The 24,250-nt window shown below is 41.7% G+C and overlaps 1 protein-coding gene across 2 annotated transcripts in view; it reads right to left on the bottom strand.

Moving 5' to 3' along the window:
• RNF144B (ring finger protein 144B) overlaps window positions 1-24,250 on the bottom strand; it is a 100,146-nt gene that overhangs the window by 51,740 nt on the left and 24,156 nt on the right. For both annotated transcript variants that reach the window (XM_077492259.1, XM_077492260.1), the window contains exons 3-4: window positions 14,468-14,572; window positions 5,820-5,880 (exon numbers count right to left, since the gene is read on the bottom strand). In XM_077492259.1, coding sequence (XP_077348385.1) covers window positions 5,820-5,880; window positions 14,468-14,572 — 166 coding nt within the window. The remainder of the gene's footprint in view (window positions 1-5,819; window positions 5,881-14,467; window positions 14,573-24,250) is intronic.

Genomic DNA, 24,250 nt, shown 5'->3' with positions numbered 1-24,250 from the left:
TAGGAGGAAAAAAGGGGGGCTGCTAAAGTTTTGTGTTGGTAACTTTGTCTGCATTGTATGCCTTAAGCAGTTTGTTTGTTTGTTTGTTTGTTTTCTCCTGAACAACATTTCTTTAAAGAGTACCTCCACTTTGTTGACAAAAAAACATTCCCCTCGCTGTGATCTTTGTACATTATAAGGATTTTAACAAACTTTGTTAACTAAATCTGTATGGGGGTGATCAATCAGCTGCTGCACCTACAGGGCTCTAATGAGGAAAGTGCCAGGGTCTACATCCCTTTAGACATGATTTTCCTTTGGAAGTGTCTCACAGAAAATTACATATCAGATTCCTGATATCTGAATTGTATCTTGTACCTTAGTGCAGACTTCTGGGGTAATCAGTAAGTCAATCACACAAACAGTAAATTACATATTTGGGGGGCGTTTTGTACACATTCTGTGTACAGAAGACCTCCAGGTAGCCATATTGCATTGAATTTTACAGAAAATTACAGAGCTACAGATTGAAAAGGAAGGGGAATTTATAACATTAATTTACAATATGACTTGAGTCGCAAGTGTATATGCCATATTATTATTTTTTTATTTATTCATTTTTTCCCACTAAAGTGGAGTTACCCTTTAGGCTGGGTTCACACCACAGCGATGCGGGAACGCCGCGAATCCGCGGCGTTTTCCCACATCGCATGACTCCCGCCGGCAGTTCACACTGCCCTATGCGAACGGCTGGGAGTGTCAATGAAATGTTAATGACACCCCCAGATCCGTCCGCATATCGCAGTGAGATCTGCAGACTCGCACAGGAATCGGATCGCATGGTGTGAACCCCCATGCGATCCGATTCTGTTGCGGACCAAAAAAAGGGTCCCGTGCGAGTTTGCTGTGGGAGCGATGCAAATTCAGCCATACTATCTGTATGGCTGAACTCGCATCGCTACGGAGATCGGATGTGATTTGCACTGCAGTGCGGTGCGAATCACATCCGGATCTCCCCCCGCAGCAGTGTGAACCCAGCCTTAAAGCAAGGCTGCCTCAGAAAACAAATTAAGGCAAAAACTAGGAGGTTATATGATATAGTCATATATCAGTTAGTAAGTATAAAAACATGTTTATGCAGACAGAGTTCTTCTTTAAATATCTATAGAAAATGTGCCATATGAGAAATTTCCAGGGCTGCCAGTGAGAAGCTCATTTTGAAAATGCTAGTTCCCTGGCTGTCTGTTATTTAGAGTCACAGACTTGGAGAAGTATACAGATCAGCAGCTCTTTAACACTGGTGCTTCAGAAAGTATTGAATCCTGCAACAGCTAAGAATTTTCTAGCATTCTCAGAAAGAATTTAGCAAATACCTAATAACAAGTGTACTTTAAATGTCATTTTAATACAGTAAATTGAGAACAACATTTCTGTCTTTATTTGCGATACGTTAGGTCAGGCATGTCCAAAGTCCGGCCCGCGTTACGGTTTCGGATGGCCCGTCTGGTAATTTTGACATATATATCTTTTGTGGTCCCCAACGAATCCCAGAGCTCCGGGAGGCACAAAAGATAGATATGCTAGCTGCCTTGGAGGGGACGGGATAAGTGCCGTCCATACAAGAGAGGAGTATTTCCTGTTTACATGGCGTCCTGTGTAAAAGGAAGTCCTGTCTCCTGCTCTGCCATTGGACAACTGTTTTGTCCATCATAGGTGGCGGGACTTTCAATTAAAGAAGCCGCCGATAAAAACATGAGTTTCTCCTGTATGTCTGTTGGCGCTCGTCCTGCCCTCTCCCTGTCTCCTCCAAGGCTGCAGATGGACATGAATCAGGCTGCACTGACAGCAATGGTGAGTCTGCATTCATGTTAATGTGGGTGCTGCATTAATGGCAATGGAGTGGGTGCTGCATTCATGGCAATGGAGTGGGTGCTGCATTAATGGCAATGGAGTGGGTGCTGCATTCATGGCAATGGAGTGGGTGCTGCATTAATGGCAATGGAGTGGGTGCTGCATTCATGGCAATACGGTGGGTGCTACATTCATGGCAATATGGTGGGTGCTGCATTTATGACAATACAGTGGGGGCTGCATTAATGGCAATACGGTGGGTGTTGCATTCATGGCAATTAAGTGGGTGCTGCATTCATGGCAATGGAGTGGGTGCTGCATTCATGGCACTTGTGAGGCTGTAGATGGGCACTAATTAGGCTGCATTGATGGGCACTGACCCTTATTTTGCTTCACAGTTCTTTATTTAAAATTAAAAAAAAAAATCCTGAAACTTTCTTTTTAAAGTTAATGTGCGTGTTATACGGTATAAAAAAATAACACGCCCAAGCTCATCTATTCACTACACACAGAACAAAGGCGAGAGATTTCTTGTTGGGCAGTGTATTAGTGCTCAGATGAACACACTTAGACCAAATTTTTATGGTTTAAAGAATGTCAGGCAAAATGGTCGGCCCTCAAGCATGTTCACTTCATCAAATCTGGCCCTCTTTGAAAAAAGTTTGGACACCCCTGGGTTAGGAAAATTTATCTAATCACTATTTGCATGACAAGTCCAAAAACAAAAATCTCATATTTTCTTTTAAGTCTTGTTTCATGGGCGTGAAAAAATCATGTAAATGATCTATTTCTGTTTTGCTCAATAATGTTCCACTTACTTGTTCCAACATGTAAAAAAAATGTATGCAACTGAGATGATGAGTGTTTATCTAGTTGGAACAAGTCATACCTTACATCAATTGAAGCGAAAAAGTCATACCTTACATCAATTGTTGGGCCATGACCTATAAAAGTCAGCATACAGCGGTTGATTTACTAAAATTGGAGTGCATAATCTGGTGCAGCTCTGCATAGAAACCAGCTGCCATTTTTTTTTTGTCAAAACTTAATTGAAAAACTGAAGTTACATAGTTGGTGAGGTTGAAAAAAAGACACAAGTCCATCCAGTCCAACCTGTTTGTGCTTTTATGCTAATAGTACATCGTATATCCATGTATGTTGTGGTCATTAGGCCCGATTCACACCTGAGCGTAGCGTTTTCAGGAAGAAAGTTGTGCAATTTTGTACAGGTCAAAAGCTCACCAATGTACAAAGCAGAACAATGCCCAAATCTGCCTAAAAAAAAAGAAAAAAGTTCCAGAACTTGTTTAAGCTTCAGGCATTTTGAAGTGGAGATGTAGACCATCTCCATTGAGTGTAATTGAGTTTTTCCCCTCCAGCGTTTTGTAGCTTCAGGCTTCTAATTTTAGTGAATGACCGCGTGTACTTTTAAATTCCCTTTCACCGAAAAGCTTTTTCCCTATGCTAGGGTCTGTACAGTATTTATACATCAATACCATATCTCCTCTTAAGCGTCTCCTCTCCAGAGAGAATAAGTCCCTTAATTAGTTTTGTTGCCCATCTCTGGACTCTCTCCAGTTCCAGCACATGCCTCCTGAGAACTGGTGCCCAGAACTGGATGGCATACTCCAGGTGCGGCCAGAACCAGAGTCTTGTAAAGTGGGAGCATTATCGTTTTATCTCTGGAGTGAATTCCCCGTTTTAATGCATGGCAATACTCTGTTGGCTTTGCATGCCATTGCTGAGCCTGTCTACTAGGACCCCCAGGTCCTTTTCCATCCTAGATTCCCCACAGAGGTTCTCCCCCTAGCGAGTAAAGTAGTTTACTCGCTAGGGGGACTAAATAAGTTAGTCTGCACAGTAAACATTTGTGGGGAACTGTATCAAATGCTTTTGCAAATTCAAGATACACTACATCCACATGCCTTCCTTTATCTAGATGGCAGCTCACTTCTTCATAGAAGGTTAAAAGATTGGTCTGGCAAGAACGATTCTTCATGAATACATGCTGAATACTGCTAATGATACAGTTTTCATGACTAAAATCTTGTATATAGTCTCTTATCATCCCTTCCAATAGCTTACAGACTATTGATGTTAGGCTAACTGGCCTGAAGTTCCCAGGGATATACCTCAGCCCTCTTCTAAATATGAGTGCCATGTTGGTTTTTCTCCAATCAGTTGGTACCATTTCAGTCAGTAAACTGTCCACAAAAATTAGGAACAATGGTCTGACTATAATAAGTTCCTTAAGGACCCTCGGGTGTAAGCCATCTGGTCCCGGTGACTTATTTATGTTTAGTTTTTCAAGTCTATTCCTAATTTTGTGCTCTGTTAACCATGAGGGTGCTTCCTGTGACAAGCTATGAAAATTAACATTAGAAGCAGATTGACTACCATGCAGAGCTGCACCCCATTTTACACTCTCCAGTTTTAGTAAATCAAACTCATAATCTATAATTATCCTTGCAGTCTCTTACTTACTCCTCTCTAAAATTCAGGATGTAAATGTGGAGTAAGTGCAGTGCGAGTCCATTCTGCAGGGTATGTGCAGGGTGGTAAGTTGGCAGGGTTTTGCAAGGAGATATTTCTGTGCAGCAACTTGAGGAAGAGGGTTGAGATGCCGGGGGGGGTGAGAGCATTGTTTGCAGGGAGGTGCAAGGCCAGTTCTGGTGCTGTGTGTGTGCGGCTAGCTTCACTTTCTCAGTGCATACTAGTGGTTTCTACAGTGCTAGAGCAGTGCATTAGGGCTTGTCCACACCATATACTTTCAAATCAGCTGCACACCCCCTCCTGCACATACCATTCTACCCCATTCACTCCATGCCCCCCTCCTGCACATACCACCCAACCCCATTCACTCCTCCATGCCCCCCTCCTGCACATACCACCCACCTCATGCCCCCCTCCTGCACACACCACCCACACCTATTCACGCCTTGCCCCCCTCCTTGACATACGACCCACCCCCTTTCACTCCATGTCCCCCTCCTGCCCATACCACCCACCCCTATTCACTCCATGCCCCCCTGGAGTGATATGTGGGGAGCTATGTAAATATCAGGATTGAGTGGACAGAAATTCAAATCCTTTGGCAGGTAAAGAAGCTCCCTTAATTGTATTTAATTTGTGTATTTGGCTAGAGGTCACCTTTAAAATGCAGGTGCTATAACAGAGTAAAAAACAGCCGGATTCCTGTGCAGGTTCTCTGCAGCCTGCCCCAGCCATTTCTCCACACTTCCCCACTGGTCCCATCACATTGGGCCCAATAAAGAGGTAAGTAAAGGCAGTATTTGGGAGTACAAAGTGTTCAGGGAGGGACTCTTTGCTGCTCTCTTTATTACATTGCAGGCTGGGCTCTTAAAATAAGACAGCAAATACATTCTGACAAGCAGGGGTGACCAAATAGAGTTCCTTACTTTTAGTACTGTAACATGAATAGGACTTTTGTAAGTATATGTGGTGCTTCGACAAAATGGCTGTTGTTTCTTACAGATTACATTTGGATTATTTTAACAGTGTAAATGTTAACAGTGTTACAATAGAACTTGTGTAAAATATACGATTAAATAATATTAAAGGACAGTAACACCCATCATTGATTTACTTGTTAACACATCATCTCAGTTGTCTGGGTGGTTTCAGAGCTTAAATTCCACACAATTACAATAATAGCTGATTCAAACAATATACAGTTATCATGCTCCCACTTCAAGAACTAAGCATAGAGGTAGGATTATTTATATTAGAAAAATTGAGCATTTTCTCGATCAAAGCTTATTCAAAATAGTGTTCCTAGGTACAGGCATTTTTTTTTTTTATCCGCTCATATCTTCAGACTTCATCATTACTGCCTATTTGTGCCATTTCAATTTCCTTCCAATATTCTATCATACAAACATCTTTTATACAAAAGAAATGCTTTTATTATTAACACCTGTACTGAATAATACAAATAAAAGAAGAGAGAAAATGTACTTGAGTTATACCTCGTTCAAGCTTTAGCCGCTGATACAAATGTAGCTGATCAACGGTTACTAAGCAAGCAATCTGAAATGCAAAGAAACAGAGTTACATTAAAAATGTGTACATATCTAATACAAAGTATTTAAAGCTGAACTCCAGGCAATTAGCTAACTGAACTATACATGTAAAGGAACTGCTTTCTCTGCTAAAAAATGTGTAGTTTGGTGCAGCGATTTTGTGAGCTAGGTCCTGTGCAGCGATTTTGTGATCTAGGTCCTGTGCAGCAATTTTGTGATCTAGGTCCTGTGCAGCGATTTTGTGATCTAGGTCCTGTGCAGCGATTTTGTGATCTAGGTCCTGTGCAGCGATTTTGTGATCTAGGTCCTGTGCAGCGATTTTGTGATCTAGGTCCTGTGCGCCGATTTTGTGATCTCAGTTCTGTGCAGCAATTCTTGTGATCTAGCCATTCCTGGCAGACAATAAACTCATCTGCTCAATCTCCAAGACAGCAAGATTGCAGCTTGATCAAAAACACACCCCCTGTCTGCTGATTGGACAGTGAATGAGCTGCAGCACCCTGGTGAGGTTATCTCTCTGCTCATTCTTCTCTCTCTTCCTGGTAGCATAATTTCTGTGAGCTTAAAGCCGCCTGACAAGTAGCGTCCCGTTCTTCTACAATGGAACCGTTCTCATGTCGCTCCGACTAAGAAAAAGGTTCCTGTACAACTTTGGTTGGGGACTTGAGGCGACTTGCATTGAGTCAACATATCAACATACTTGTACTACACTACACTAATACATTTAATACATTTAATAATTTTTAATGAATATTTGGCTGGCCGCACTGATTGGTGCTTTTTATATCTGCCTGGAGTTCAGCTTTCACAGAGAAAAGAATATTTCCATAAATGTATCATTTATTTATACTAAGCAGTGGTCCAAGTTTATTTCTACCACAAAGCACATAAATAAAATGAGGGCATATGTTATGTGTATCTCTAGGTGGCATAGTCATTTATATATGATTATTCATTCTAAAATATCTGAAATATTTGACTGTTTTTTTTTACACATTAAAGCACAGTATGCATATGTCATCACCAAGCTTCCATCAGATAAGTAAGAATATTTCAGGCACCGACAAATCAATTGTTGTATCTGCTTAGAACTACATTTATGGCATTCAAGGTTTTCCTGATATATAACATATAACAACTTAATCCTCAAAGTATTTTGCAGTGGTATACGATTTAACCACTTTGCCCCCGGAAGGATTTACCCCCTTAATGACCAGGCCATTTTTTGCGATACGACACTGTATTACTTTAACTGAAACATTGAGTGGGCGCATGTCCTTTTTTTCCCCCACAAATATAGCTTTCTTTTGGTGCTATTTGATCACCTCTGCAGAATTTTATTTTTTGTGCTTTAAACAAAAGAAGACCGACGATTTAAAAAAAATATATATTTTTTTTTACTTTCTGCTATAATACATATCCAAAAAAATGTAAAAAAATAATTTCTTCATCAATTTAATAAGCATATATTGATTGGTTTGCGCAATAGAGTCGCCCTGCCACAGTATATATGCGGTGGGCAGTCCTTAAGTGGTTAAAGTAAATCAATAATAAACCAGTGAATTCAAACAAAGCCCACTATAACTGAATGCACAAGCTCAGGTTTCCTTCAGTGAAAATCACATGTCAAAGTGATCAGTAGATCAAGAGATATAGCCAGTTGATACTATGCACAAATTATAATATGCATCATATCCTGGAAGAGTAACAATCGTGGCCCCACCATTCCAGCCTTCATATTGTATACAAATACATTAAAGGAGTTGTAAGGGCAAAAGGTTTTTTTATCTTAACGCATTCTATGCATTAAGATAAAAAACCTTCTGTGTGTAGCAGCCTCCCCAGCATCCCCCCCCCCATTTACTTGAGCCCCCTTTTTCTCCATCGATGTCCACGAGTGTCTAAGTCGTCCAGGACACTCCTCTTGATTGGCTGAGACACAACAGTGGCCCCATTGGCTCTCACAGCTGGCAATCAAAGGCAGTAAGCCAATCAGGGTAGAGAGGGGCGGGGCCAAGCCAGGGCTCCATATCTGAATGGATACACGGAGCTCTGACTCAGCTCGGGTACCCCCTATGGGAAGTTTCTGGCTGAGGGGGCACTCGATAGGAGAGAGGGGCCAGGAGCAGCAAAGAGGGACCCGAGAAGAGGAGGATCCAGGCTGTGTTGTGCAAAACCAACTGGTCAGAGAAAGTAAGTATGACATGTTTGTTATTTTTGTTTTTTTAAACAAGACTTTACAATCACTTTAAGGGTCCATTTACATGTTTGCTGTGTATTATGTAACATATTAATGTGCCCTGTGTTACGACAGCCCAGTGAAAATAATACACTCCAGAACAACATACTCAAGGAGGAGTTGGGAACTTTTAGACGTAATTTAATCAGATGAAGGAAAGCTCAATAGACCTAGAAAGATGGCTCCCACTCAGATTGGCTTCCTTCAATGTGCCTCAGTAGTTCAAGCCAGAGAAATACAGAAAAGAGCACCAGACCAAACTGGATAAAAATAAATATATAATAAAGGAAAAAAATGTAGCGCTAAAAAATGTGAAATCAAATAATGAAAATAAAGAAAGAGTCCATTAGAAGTCCCTCTAGTTGGATGGTGGGCCACCGGGGCTCGGAAATCAATCCTTTACAAGGAGAGTCAGCAATCAGCTGTACTTAAAGGAGTGGTAGAATCCAAACAAGCGGATATGACGAAATACTCTTACCAGAGTTGATGGACCTGTATGTCAGTGACACCAGATCTTATAGGCATGAAATGATAATCACTTGGGGAAGACTGGCTGTATGAGGTCTTTCGCCATCCACAATCGTCAGGGAAGTTCGGCAGGCCAAAGCACAGACACCAAGGAAATCCAAATGTGTGTTTCTCAAATATATTTTGGCGGCCAATGTCTGGGTAGGACATAGCTTGTCTTTTTTATGTTTTTACATGCTATTTGTGCATTGATTGATTTGAGAAACACACATTTGGATTTCCTTGGTGTCTGCGCTTTGGCCTGCCGAACTTCCCTGACGATTGTGGATGGCGAAAGACCTCATACAGCCAGTCTTCCCCAAGTGATTATCATTTCATGCCTATAAGATCTGGTATCGCTGGCATACAGGTCCATCAACTCTGGTAAGAGTATTTCGTCATATCCGCTTGTTTGGATTCTACCACTCCTTTAAGTACAGCTGAATGCTGACTCTCCTTGTACAGAATTGATTTCCGAGCCCCGATGGCCCACCATCCAACTAGAGGGACTTCTAGTGGACTCTTTCTTTGTTTTCATTATTTAATTTCACATTTTTTAGCGCTACATTTTTTTCCTTTATTATATATGAGTTTTTGTCACATTCGTATGTAGCTGCTGCATACAATTGTATCACTATTGTTTCACTGCATTATAACGCAGTAATTACCACTTTTTCTTTTTTTGGATAATAAGAAGTCATATAAAACAGCACATTTTGGGGGCGACCACTTCTCCTTCATCAGGGCTCAATACTGGCATAATGGCTGTTTTTATAAGACTTTTTTTTATCAACAATTAAAATTATCTTCTATTTGTTTATCCAGTTTTGGTCTGGTGCCTCTTTCTGTATTTCTATGCAATGAAAATAATTTGATCAGCTTTGGTTAGGATTTAGAAATGGCCAAAGCAGGCCTAGTCTGGCAAAGGTAAATAGCGAAAAAAAAAAAAACCTGGAAACAGAATGTAAAGGTAAGAACCATTTACCCATTGCCACGCTGTTAAAACACATCTGTTTTACAAAAATTTGATGAATTTACTAAACATTTTTATGTTTTGTGTGTGGATTTAAAATTATTTGAAAGTCCTTATCTGCTAATTCAACAAATGTAATTATACTATAACAAAATGCATACCTTAAAATGTATCGATATATTTTGATTACATGTTATGACTATTTTCATATATTTTTATTGTACTCTAACTTTATTGCTATTGTTTTGCCCTTAATAAATCACCATAAGTCAAAAAGAGAACCAGATGTCACATTCCTGTTTAACTGTGGGAAAGCATTTTAGTGCTTTAAAATCGTGATTATAATATGGAAGTTCACTTTTTAACTTCCTTCTTAAAATGCTATGCAGATTATTTGATTGCCCCTGATCAAAGGGTTTTTAGCGGAACTGACATTGTGGCGGACAAATCGGACACCTAACTGATACTTTTGACACTTTTTTATTACAGTGATCAGTGCTAAAAAATTGCATATGCTGTATAAATGACACTGGCAGGGAAGGGGTTAACATCAGTGGCGATCAAAGGGTTAAGTGTGTTCCCTGTTTGTGCTTTCTTAGTGGGGCGGGTGGGCTCACTGCATTGACACAGTGATCCATGTTCCTGATTAGCAGGAACACAAGATCAGAGTGCCCATGCCTAACAGGACGGCGGTCTGCCTTGTTTATATATATATCGGAAACCCTGACCCGCTGATTGGCTCCCCCGTGGCCAGTCAGTGCGTGATTGTGGGCAACGGCTATTGCACGAAATCACGTACAGGTATGTGATTTTGCGCAATAGAGTCAACCTGCCACAGTAAATATGTGGTAGGCAGTCGGTAACTGGTTAAAGAAATTTAGCCTCTCTATTTGTCTCTGCTCTTGCTGATCCCTGTCCTATGCCCTGCTGAACCATTCTCTACCCTGCTGGTCCCTGTCTTCAACCCTGATTACCAGTATTTCACCCTGCTGACTCTGACCTCTGCCCTGCTGACCCCATCTCCTGCCCCAGTGACCCCGTCCTCTGCCCATTGACTTAATCCTCTTCCTCATTGACTCTCCCCTTTGCCCCACTGACCTTGTCCTCTGCCCACCTGACCTTGTCTTCTGCCACGCTGACCCTGTCCTCTGCCCTGTGTACCCCTTTTCTATGCCCCACTGACCCTGTCCTCTTACCTCCCTGCTGACCCTGGTCATATGCCTTGCTGACCCCTGTACACTACCCTGCTGACCCCAATCTCTGCCTTGCTGATCCCTGTCCTATGCCCTACTGACCCATCCTCTTCCCTGCTGGCCCCTGTCTTCCACCCTGATGACCCATCTTTCACCCTGATGACCCCTGTCCTATGCCCTGCTGTCCCTTGTACATTCCCCTGCTGACCCCATTCTTTGTACTGCTAACCCTAGTACACTGCCCTGCTGACCTATGTAAACTGCCCTGCTGACCCCCCTGTCTTCTGCCCTACTGACCCCTGTTTTCTTCCCTGCTGAACCCTGTTCTCCACCTAACAGGTTCCTGTCCTCTGCTTTGTTGACCCCATACACTCCTATGTTGACATCTAATTCTCTCTCCTGCTGGCCTCTGTACACTGCCCTACAAATTGCTGACCCTATCCTCCTCCCATCCTCTTCCCCCTGATATTTTTTACTGTACCCTCACATCAGAAAGGCTAGATCTGATCCCGGTGCTGAGTTGGACACACCAAGCTGACTGCTTTCATTTTTCACTGGTAGTTAAACTATTGGGAACTGCAAATTTAGAGGTGTTGGACTGATCTGAGGTGTGAAGGTGCAGGAATTGGGCTGATCGCAGGTGTGAAGGTGCAGGAATTGGGCTGATCATAGGTCTGAAGGTGAAGGAATTGGGGTGATCTGAGGTGTGAAGGTGCAGGAGTTAGGCTCATCAGAAATGTCAAGGTGCAGGAATTGGGGGTGATCTGATGTGTCAAGGTGCAGGAATTGGGATGATCTGAGGTGTAAAGGTGCACAAACTGGGCTGATCTGAGGTTTGAAGGTGCAGGAATTGTGACTGATCTTAGAAGTGATGGTGCAGGAATTGGGGCTGATCTGAGGTGTGATGGTGCAGGAAATGGGCTGATCATAGGTGTGAAGGTGCAGGAATTGTGGCTGATTCGAGGTGTGATGGTGAGGGAATTGGGCTGATCGTAGTGAAGGTGTGAGAATTGTGGCTGATTTCAAACAAGAAAGTGCAGGAATTGGAGTGATCTGATGTGTGATGGTGCTGGAATCGGGGTGCTCTGAGGTGTGGAGTTGCAGGACTTGGCTCACCTGAGGTGTAAAGGTGTAGGAATTTGGGCTGATCTGAGGTATAATGGTGCAGGAATTGGGTCTGATCTGAGGTATAATGGTGCAGGAATTGGGTCTGATCTGAGGTATAATGGTGCAGGAATTGGGCTCATCTGAGGTGTGAAGGTGTAGGAATCTGGCTGATATGAGGTGTGAAAGTGCAGGAATTGTGGTGACCTGAGGTGTTAAAGGGGTGTTCCAGCAGTGATGTTTTTTTTTTTAAAGTCAGCAGCTAAAAAAAGTAGCTGCTGACTTTTAATAAGGACACTTACCTTTCCAGGGCACCTGCGATGTCAGCTGACCCATCCTTTAGCTCTTGGTTGCCGGCGCCACCATCCTCGCTAAGGGAAACAGGCAGTGGTGCCTTGCGGCTTCACTGCCCGTTTCCTACTGCGCATGCACGAGTCGCGCGTTGCTTTGTGAATGGGACGCACTGTGTTAGGAAACACACAGTTCTCAGAACACAGCGCAGCCCATTACCCAGAAGACAACACGAGGAGGAGAGAAGACTGAAGATCACCGCGGAGTAGGAAGAGGCAGATTAGGAAGACTGCCTAGCAACAGGGGTTTCTGGTAAGGTAAAAAAATTACATTTTTTTTTCATGAATACTAATGCTGTTTTTTTTTCAGGGTGGCCCTCCACTTTACGGTGCAGGAATTGTGGTGATATGAGGTGTAAAGTGCAGAAATTGGAGCCGAACTGAGGTGAGAAGGTGCAAGAATCGTGGCTGATTTGAGGTGTAAAGGTACAGAAATTGGGGTGAAATGAGGTGAATTGGTGCAGGAATTGGTCGTTTACATTTTCTTTATAAAAATTTCCTTTTCATGACTGAATGTGTGAAGTTGGCATTTATTTATTTTTGTAGCTGGCACTCCGTTTTTTTTTTTTTTTTAATTCGGCACACTATGCTCAAATGCACTTGCAGTGCAAAGTGGACTTCCCTTTAGTAAATAACCCCCAATGTTTCTTTTTATCTCTCTTTAAGTAAGCACTGAGCAATGTTGTTAATAACCATTGCCGGCTGCTTTTCTTTTTGACAGCTGTGAGCAGGGAACTGCTCTGCACTTGTTACATGAATTGAGGAAATACTGGATTAAGATCGTGTGGGGGTTGAATCGAGATCGCGATTTTTTAACGATTAATCGTGCAGCTCTACCAGGCGCCTTGTTTATTTCTCTGGGAAGAGCTTTAAAAGAGTTCAGGACCCTTCTTCTCATCCACACATGACTGCCCTAAAGCCTAGTAATGTTGGGCAACATGGTAGTGAACCAAATACTTTCCATACCCTTTTAATAAAAGGTGTCTGAGGCAACTGGAGCAGTTGCCTAAAGCAACCAATCAGCTTTTAAATTTTCATTCTCTAAGTTGTGTAGACAAAAATGAAAGCTAGATGCTGATTGGTTGTTATGGGCAATGGCGCCAATCTAGACAGCACTTGTCCCAAACACTGTGGGGGAGATTTACTAAAACTGGTGTACACAGAGTCTGGTGCAGTTGTGCACAGTAACCAATCAGTTTTTAGGTTTTATTGCCAAAGCTTAATTGAACAAGCTAAAGTTAGAAGCCGATTGGTTACTATGGACAGCTGCAACAGATTCGGAGTGCATCAGTTTTTGTAAATCTCCCGCTTTGTATTCTTCTCCCTAATGTATTTATGAAAAAAAAACAAGATATCGTCAAAGATCATCAAATGCAGAAAAGAGAAGGGGAATAGATGAAGGGAAGGGGAATAGAAGGATGATGTCACATATAGATGAAGAAATGCTGAAATATAATATACATACTATGATATGGTACAAATCAGAGTAGGCAAAAACAAAGTGATCTCATGCAAATGCTTCACGAATTCTCCAATCAATACAGATTTCATTTCTGGCTGACACACAAAAAACTGGTTAGACAGTATTCAAATAGGTTCTGCAGGAACATGCAAATTACAGCTGCACCTAGTTTGTCTGAAAATAGAGATGTCTGAAGTTACAAAAGAGAACAGAAGCTACTACTGTACGAGCAGCTTAGTTTAAGGCTGGGTTCACACCTTTCTCTTCGGAAACATACACATGTGGCACATTCCTAATTTATCCTTAATGACACCCCAAAACACTTTGCTAATCCCACAGTACACTGCAGTCCATTTTGGTGAGCGGCCTTTTAAAAAAAAGTACATGCACCTATTTTTTTGGTGCATTTTATTGCGCTTGGGAGGACATTCAATTCAAAGGGCTTCCCTAAAACAACTAATGTTACTGTACAAAGTAACACGTCAACACACTTTGTGTGCACGCACTGCAAAGATGTGAACCTAGCCTAAAAGTTCATTGAAGTTGAGGACTGGGATAATTTAACTTGGCTAGAAATAGCACATACACTGACTGAGCTGAGTAAACATTAACTCAAGGTAGAAAATAAAAAGCCCATTGCTGCTGAGTCTGGCTGCTGCAAGAGGTCCATGCTTAATGTTTATTATGGGAAAGTAAAACACCTTAAAAAAGATTTGGTCAGAATCAAGGCATTCATCCAAAACGGAAATAGCTTAGTTATCTGTACCTCTGCTTCCTGGAGGAGACCCCTCTTTGGGCACACCATGTCTGGACAGGTGATTGGAGAACCAAATCCTTCACGAACTGATAACTGGGCATATTGTTTGAGGCACTATATAGGAGACAGAAAGACAAAGTCACAAAGCTTCTTATAGTATTCTGAGCTTGGCTTAAATTGCTATTAAACCCATAACCAGAAATGTATTACATTGCAGATTAATAATTCTTAGATGTGGAGACTGCAATCTTTTTCTTTTATATATATATATATATATATATATATATATATATATATATATATATATATATATATATATATATATATATATATATATATATATTTTATTTTATGTTGATCCAGCCAGTAAGGGAGTGTTATTTTTCAGTTTCCTTTTTTTTTTTTATTTTTTTTTTTTACAATGCTTTTTGGGGGGTGGATGGTGTCAGTCTTTTTTTTTACCTTTAAACTTACTGTTGGGGGGCTTTGGTAAGATATCAAACAGACCCCTAACATCTCCCCTTTGAAACAGAGAAAGGTACTGAGAACACAGATTCCCCAGTTCCTTTCTCAGCAGCCTCAGCTGCACTGAAGATGAATGAAGAGGAGACAGCGGCTCCTCTCCATTCATAAACTGAAGCATCATAAACACAGTTTACTCTGCTCAGTTATGAATGGAAAGAGTCAGTGACCACTGACACTGTGCATTCGGAAAAGAAAGGAACTAGTAAAAGACAGATTTACCGGCTCCTTCCTCCGCTCTCCATCCTGACAGATCTGGGGCGGGGGGGACTGGAGGAGGACCCAGAGAGAGTGAGTAACATACAGGGGAACTGGAGGGAGCGAGGACCATACGGCAGAGCTGGAACGGGATCCAGAGAGAGTGAGGAGCACACAGGAGAGCTGGAGGGGGACCCGGAGAGAGCAAGGAGCACACGGGGGAATTGGAGGGGGGCCTGGAGAGCCAGAGGAGAAGGACACAGGGGACGATCAGTACGGTGGTGGGGGGAGGTACAAGCACCAATCTTCCTGTGTGGCTTTTAATGAAGCATTTGACAGCCACGGGAGGGAGAGGAGGAGAAACGGCTGTCAGAGGCTTTATTGAAAGCCACACAGGGAGATCAGTGCTTGTACCTGCCCCACCGCCCCACCGATCCCCTGTGAGGTTGCCCGCCCTCCCTGCTATGCTGAGGATGCCTGGTCCGATACAACAGGTATCAGATTAAGCATTGAAGCATTTGCACGAGTACCGATACTCGTGCGAATACTTGGTATCGGCACGATACTGATACTAGTATCGGTGCACCCTAGCCCAAAGCACGGGATAAAGGCAAGCAAAGGGCCCCTGGGCCGCACTTTGGAGACCCCTGGTCAAGTGCATCTAACATACACCACTGTATACACCACTCCTAAAGTGCCCCTGTCCATTGCAACCGAAGTGCTGGCAAAGTGCCACTTTGCGGGTGCTTTTAACCCTTTTTTCAGCCGTTAGCAGGGAGGGTTAAAAGCGCCCTGCTATCGGCCGAAAAGCACAAAAAATAGCGGCAGTTTACCACTGACGCCCGACCCAGTGTGAAAGTGTCCTAAAGCTGCAAAATATAAACATATGGTTTCTGGGTTTATTAGCACTTTAATACTTTGTGTACATTATACTATGGTATACAGTTTGTGAGACTAAAGATTCCAGAATCAAGCTGTATTAACTGTATTCACACCTATATTCCAGACCACAAACATAAATATTTTTGCAAGTCAATGATAAAGCTGAAACACACCTTTAGAAAGCGTGCTGCATCCCACAATTTTCTTTATCTGTTTAGTGTTTTAAAATTACAGTTCTTTAAATATAATGAAATAGTGTGAGAAAATGACAATGTAGATTGTCCAAACACGTGAGTGTGCACACATGTAAGAACTGCTTGAAGCGCTGTACAGATAAAGTAAAATATTGTCTGAATCTGCTGATCAAGGAACAACTATATGAAAATAATGACCATTTAGCAACTGTATTTTAATGTGCATGTGTGTTCATTTTTTCTGTTGGGTTATTACAGCTATTCATAGCTCTGTGACAGATTCCTCCAGTGATCCAAATAAAAATTGCAGTGCCGCTCTAAGCTGAGACTGAGCTCTCTCCACCGATTGCAGTGAAGGGAGCTGGCCACAATGCATCAGAGGTGTTAGCCCTTGTACACACGGTCGGACATTCCGACAACAAAATCCGTCGGATTTTGTCCAACGGATTTTGTTCGAAACTGGTGTTGCATACACACAGTCGGACAAAGTTGTCGGAAAATCTGATCGTTCGTAACGTGATGACGTTATTTAGTTACGACGGGACTACGTTCAGGCTAGTAGCCAATAGCTTTGGTCTAGGAATTTGATCTGAGCATGCGTGGCACTTTGCCCGATCGGAATTCTCTACAAATGATCGGACAAAGTCCGATCGGATCATGTTGTCGGAAAATTTTTATATCCAGCTCTCAAACTTTGTTGGTCGGACATTCCGACGGAAAAAGTCAGATGAAGCCCACACATGGTCGGATTATCTGACAACACGGTCCGATCGGACATTTTCCGTCGGAATGTCCGACCGTGTGTACAAGGGCTTAGAGTATTAATTAAAGAGAAGAAAAACACGTCAGGGGGACGTGGCTGGAGTGGTATTGGCTGAGGCCACATTCATCTACATACTAATGCACTGGGTTGGTGAACAGCCCTTTCTTCTCAGAGATTCCTCCTGACTGCCACAATGACAGATTCACCACCCAGGAAGTAATGGAAAATATTCCTTTTTGAATGAGGATCTCAGACCTGAAACACAGGCCAAAATAAAAACATTTTTCTTTTTGCTTTTTTTTGGCTTTTTTAGCACAGTGGGTAAGGCTAAAGCCTCAATCAGATTTTTATTGTTCCCTGTGTACCTGTTGCAGATTTACCTGCTCTTCCTGTCTGGTGAAATCACTGTCACAGTAGCAGTACAGAGCTTCACAGAGCAGAAATATCAAACAAGGGATTCTAAATCCTCCACATTCTACCCAAAACTAAAAAAAAAAGGTTTGGCTGGACTTGCACATTCAATCTAAGAGTCTTCCACATTTATCTACATGGATAGAGTCCAGGCTTGCAACAGAATGAAAACCGAATATCACACATATTTATCCTTTCTACCTGCCCCCCATGACCTCCCGCAAATATTACATCTTGCATTGAAAATCACCTTTTTGCTAGTTTTGCCACCCCCATAAACGTAAGCAAGCCAAAGATTAAGCAATTTTATAGAAAAATAGAATACAAAATCGTTCTATTTCCCCATCAATCCTCCCCACTATGCTATTGTATTCTGCTGGCGGCAGGAGCGTACGTACAGGGGTCACAATTGCCCCATGCTCCAGGGGGCCTGTGTGGGCCCCTGTACACCTTGATATTAGGTGTGGCAGGGGCGACATATAGAGGAACTGATCCCCCCTATTTTCCTCCTGCAGCCTCTCAGCAGCTGCTGAAAGAAAATGCAGAGGATTGGTTCCTCTACACGCCACTCCTCCTATCCACCAACTGCTGTGATCAGGCACCTGTGTACTACACCGGCCCCCCTCATACCACGCAGTGCTGCTGGGTTCCCACCTCCCCTCTCCTGCTGGATCTGTCGGGATGGAGAGTGGGGAAGGGGCCGTTAAATGTGTAATTTACCAGCCCCTTCCTTATGTTGATGAATAGAGTCAGTGATCCGTACCGATTCATAACTGTGCTTCCTCAGTTTATGAATGAACCGGAAGCTCTGTACAGAACTATTCCTGTCTATTCATTCCGTGCAGCTGAGGCTGCTGAGAAGGAGATTGAAAGCTGTGTTTTCAATCTCCTTTCTCTCTCTCAAAGGTGAAACATCAAAAGACTGTTTAGACCCCCGATATCTTACCAAAGCCCTCAACAGTGCTCTTAAAAAAAAAATAATAATAATATAGAATGGTAAAAAAATAATTTATTCTAAAAATAAAAAAAACAAAAAAGAGAAAACTACTGGCACCAGTGGAAAACTACTAGGGTCGAAAGGGTTGCATTGCGACGAGGCTTAGAAGGGCACTTCATGGTTTCTTTCACCAGGGCCCTGAAGGTTCTATTTAAGACTCTGGCTGGCAGGGAGCCTTCTCTGCTGGCAGAACACAATGTTCACTGGAGGCTATAGCAGTAATCACATGCAAATGATCCAACAGGATGGTTATACTGGTTGATCTGGATCGATTTCAGTACAGCCAGCCTGCCCATAGATGGATTAAATCTTGGCCAGTCCTTGCTGAACTGGCCAAGATTTGATCCATCTATGGTCAGCCTTATACAGACTTCATAGCTCACAGAAGCCCAAGAGACAGTCCCACTGAATTGTAAAGCTCTGAGCAGGAATGGTCAGCGGTGAGAAGATATTAGCAAAAGATTTAAGGTAAATGGATGGAGGTAAGTATGCATCTGACGAGGGTGGAGTACTTTAGTTTGTGAAGGGGCACTTTGAACATGTGCTTATCCTTTGAGGTTAGATTCACATTGTTGGATCGCAGTAGCACTGGTGTGCTGTGGTGCCACTCTCACCACAATGAACCTTGTCAATGGAAGTGCATTTCGGTGCATTGCCAAAAATGCTAACTGTACCTTTTTGATGCATTTTAGTGCTACACTGAATGCACTGCATGGATCTAAGTAGGTCCTGAAGGAAATATCTACAATCGCTAACATTTTAATATATATTGCTATACAAGCCATTTAGTAAATTATTATTACCAAACATTACTTTTCCATTTTGATATGCAGATGCTGTAGTTTTCCAAGTGTTACATTCTAACATAGCAACTGCATTGCACAGCCACCATTGCTATAATCAAAGGAAGGGCAGAATGCCCCTGTGTGATCTTATTTCCTGAATGTGTGATTAAACCACTGATTTTTTTCAGACATCTGCACTCTGCATTCCCTGCCAGGGACACAATGGAAACCTTTGGCTTTGCTGTCTCAGTTACATACACTGGAAATAATATATAACATTACAGAAAGGCTCTTTATTAATCAGTACAGTATTTCTAAATACTGTAAAAACCCAAGTCTGGCTAAAAATTAAGTATGTAAGAAATGAAACAAGGAAAATACAGTAAATGACACAAATATTCAATTTTTCTGAATGTTTTTTTCAGATATCTTCTTTCATTCAAGCCTCTTGAGCATTTTACCATGACTTGCAAAAAAGAGCAAGACTTAATGACTACTGACTGGCCCTCTGTCTCAAATCCATTCATCCACTATGCTCCATTATGTTTTCTGGCAGCGGCTGAATCTTTGAAACTTCACTAATTGCACAAATATCTTATTATGGATACACACATAAAGAAAAAATGATAATCAAATATGACAAGAAAACATTAAAAAATAATGCCAAGAAAAAGCAAATCCTCCATAGAGACAACCATGGGGGACACATTTATCGTAATCCACACAGTACTGCTATTGCAAATAGCAATTACAAAATCCTATCCCTTTGATGCATTGTGGAATACAGTTTCCTACAAAGAATAATTCTCTATTAAGAAAGTTACAGAGAACACAAAGAGCCTGACTCTGTTTTTATTTTTTGTAGTCATAGAATTTTCAGGATTATCTCAGAAAAAAAGTGAATGGTAAAAGTTCTATAAGCCACTACATTTTTAGAGTTAATGTGGAAGTAAAGCCTAATTATAGCCATTCTTAATGTACCCTTCTGCCTCTTCCTATCTATCCTGCCTAACCAGTATAAAAAGATGTATGTACTTACCTATCTTGTTTCCCTTTATTCTGGTCACATCATCCCGCAGCTCCGGCCTCCCTGTGTCAGCTGCTGCAGAGGAGAGGAGGGAGCGCCTACAACAGTTTGGCTATGGGAACCTATGGCTGACATCACGGCTCCTGGAATTCAGAGCCATTGTCTAGCACTGTCCAGAATCACATGACCAGACAAGTAATAGGTAAGTATAGAGATCTTTTTTATACAGGTTAGGCAGACTAGGTAGAAGGGGGCTTTTTAAGATTGATATAGTTTAGTTTTCTTCTACTTTAGTAGAAAAGTTCATAGAATTACATACTGTCGCCCAAACAGGGGCCTGTGTTGAAGGACTTTAGGCTTGTGTCAATGTCCAAATGCTGATTTTTTTTTTTGTTTATAAATTATCAATGTGATGAACTTGTCTGTGAAGATTAAAGTGTATCTAAAACCAACTTTGTTTTGTTTTGCTTAAAGTAAGAAAGGGTTAATATCTTTGTTTTACTGGACTTGAGCAGTAACTGGAACAGGAAAAGAGAGGAAAAATTTCACTTCACTTGTTCCATTGACTATTGTTATGTATGTAATGTTACTAATCTCATGAACCAGTCAGTATTTCATCTTCAGTGAAACCTTTAGGTTTACTAATTAGGTTTTACTTCAGTGAAATATCAGTTTACAACATTTGGCAATGTGTCAGTCAGAATACAAAATCTGTCCACATATTAGTGAAACTGCAGCTTGTTGGCCATGGGACTGCTCTTAAACTTGTAGGACAGTGGTCTCCAAACTGTGGTTCATGGGCCAGATGCAACCATTTGCTTACTATTATCTGGTCCTTGGGACACCATTCCTCCCACTGACACCAACAATGAGGCACCATTCCTTCCACTGACATCAACAATGGGGCACTAATCTTCCCACTAACACCAACAATGAGGTACCATTACTTCTACTGACACCAATGAAGGAGAACTTATTCCACAGATACCAACAATGGGGCTCTGTTCATCCCAATGGCACCATTGAAGGGGCACTATTCCTCTCACTGACTCCAAAAATGGGGCGCTACACCTCCCATTAGTACCAAAGATGGGGCACTATTCTTCCCACTGACACCAACAATGAGGTACCATTGCTTCTACTGACACCAATGAAGGAGAACTTTTTCCACTGATAAAAACAATAGGGCACTGTTCATCCCAATGGCACCATTGAAGGGGAACTATTCCTCTCACTGACTCCAACAATGGGGCGCCACTCCTCCCATTAATACCAAAGATGGGGCACTATTCTCCCCACTGACACCAACAAAGGGGCACTATTCACAGTAGAATCCTGGATCATGAACTGAAGAGCACTACTACACCTCAATTTATTAGGTTCATCATTTTAGGAACAGCGGCATAACTGATATCTGTTCTGTCACTTGGAAGTTGTGTTGAATGAAAGTAAATCCACAAAATCCTCCGCATTCAAAGAATTAAACTACTTACACGCAGGCCTGATGCATCACAAAAATATATTTGTAGAAGATTTGGCAAAACAAGAAAAAATGTGTTATCCATCTCTGCTATATCATAGCAATACATTAAATCTTAACCACAAATTGAAACTACCAAAAAATGTAACTGAACAATTTATAATGTGCTGGTTATTTGCATATATAGCTATTGTACAATATAACTTCTATTGTATGGTACATAAAACACTACTGCCATGGCTGTATTAGATCTTATGTGATCATCTCATGACAGAGCCAGCAAAGCACCACATATACATTTGAGAATAAATACTAAATTGCCTAGAAACATTCTATTAAGTTAGTTCTCTAAAAATCTCTAAGTTCTCTTGATGTTCCTGCATGCTGGTAGTATTGTGAATACGTGTGTTGTTTTGCAGTTTTGTGCAGTTTGTCAGGATGCTATAAAACACTAAAATAACACTTGTATAAAAGACCATTCATTCGATCCACACTGCAGACATGGTGTTAGAAAAAAGACTCAATTCATCGACAGAAAATCATATGGAGTATACAGAGTATGTTTGGCTTTTTACATGGCAGTCTAGGTCTCAGAATGTCTTGCTCAGATGCTGGGTAGAAAGACTCCAAAAAACCATCAAAGCTAAACTGCAGTCGTTTTCCTGAGCAATGAGCGAAATAGTTTTTTTCTGTTTTCCACAATATTGGAAGCTTATTATCAGGCTGAAAAAAAAGTGATTATGTCTGAAAATAAACACATTTTCACCCTTTCTAATCATATCATTGATAGCCTCACCTTGACCAATATAACCAGGTTTGTTAGGCCAAGGCTGGTAATAAACTACAATCGAATTGTTGTCAGCAATGCTAAAATCAACTACATGTTTTGTATTTTGGTAGCCCCTGGCAACTGCTTGCATACAGGCCTACAGAGGGAGAAATGCGCTGTAGATATCTCAGGTGCTGGTTTGCCATTCAGAAGACTGTAGCATTTAGGCAAGATCTTCCAACCTGTCCTATCTCTATTGCCCCTGATGAACCTTGGCTAGGAAACCATGCCGGTCAGCTTAGAAAATCCAACACTGATACCTGTTTTTCCTTCTGTCTTGACAATAGTAGTCCCAGGGCTATCTGCTGCAATGTAATGTAATGGTACCCGTACACATGCAATGGCACATCATGTATCTCTGATTATCTTTTGTCTCTAAATCTTTGTGTGAGAAAATCCTATATCTTGGCTTGTGGGAAGGTCATATTTTGTGATGTTTTGTGCAACAGGTAGATCTGATGCTATCAAATGACCAAGTGGTACCTTAAACTGGTTGTAAACCTCAGACATGAAATATGAACAAAGCATATCCCTCTATACAGGCATACCCCACTTTTAAGTACACAATAGGGTTTAATTACTAAAGCAGAAAAGTGCAAAATCAGGCTCACTTCTGAATCGAAACCAATGAGCTTCTAAGCCCAGCTTGTTCAATTAAGCTTTGATAATAAAACCTGGAAGCTTATTGGTTTCTATGCAGAAGTGAGTCTGATTTTGCACTTTCCAACTTTAGTAAATAAACCCCATTGTGTACTTAAAAGTGGGCTATGCTTGTAGTGTGTAGTTGTCTCAATAAGAGTACTAAGTGTCATTTCTGCCCACTGCCTTGTTCCTCTGCTATCAGCATGAGTCACTTCTGACAGGTTTGCCTGACACCAAGAGAAAAATGGTGACAGAGGTGGGACTTCCATCTGATTGACAGCCTCAGCTCTGTTCCTGTGTGCTGTGTGTGAAAGGGGGGGGGGGGGGGAGTGGTGCATCCCTTTCCTCCACTCATCTCTCTGAGCTCTCCTCACTGTTGTAACTTCAGCTTTCTGCCCCTTGCTCTTGAGAGCTGAGAGTCTGTGTAAATTATGCACTTTGGCACTTTGAATGAATGTAGGGGACAGGCAGCTGTAGATAAACATGTACAATTGATGTAGGAAGATATGTTTCATCTCTGTGTATCACCTGAGGCCAGTCACTTCACTGGGTATAAGTGAGGGTGTACGTATTGTTATATACTGGCTAGTTATCATAGGCTGTTTTAAGGTGACTAATGACATAAAATTACTTCTGATTTGGCAGGTTTCCACTGGATTGTGTGAAGCTCAAATACCCATAAGGTACCCTTTGGCATTGCCAGCAGAGGCTTCTAAATAGCAACAGTGATTAGGCAGGTTTCAGAACCTCGTCAAACTTCTGTTGTTCTTCCCCTGATAACAAGGAACTGATAAACAAGCTGACCAAAAAACAAGCTCACCATTCCTACTTGGAAACCAACAGCTAGTCCATATGCCTGTGAAAATCCCCTAATTTCTTTGCCCCCCATTGCAAAGATTTGATAATAATTGCCCTTGTATATGGTGGTGACAGCTCCTGCTGCTGAGCAACTAGCAGTGGTCAGACACTAAAAATCTGAGATCCTAGATGCTGTTCAATTAGACTCCAGCTACATATCCTAATTTAACAAATTCTACGGATGTGCCCATAAGACAGACATAT

Source organism: Lithobates pipiens, unplaced genomic scaffold (genome assembly GCF_037356315.1).
Source record: "Lithobates pipiens isolate NorthernLeopardFrog02 unplaced genomic scaffold, aLitPip1_a1.2 Scaffold_19, whole genome shotgun sequence".
Taxonomy (NCBI): Eukaryota; Metazoa; Chordata; class Amphibia; order Anura; family Ranidae; genus Lithobates; species Lithobates pipiens.
The sequence above is the reverse complement of the archived record's forward strand: the minus strand, read 5'-3'. Positions and strand labels throughout refer to the sequence as shown.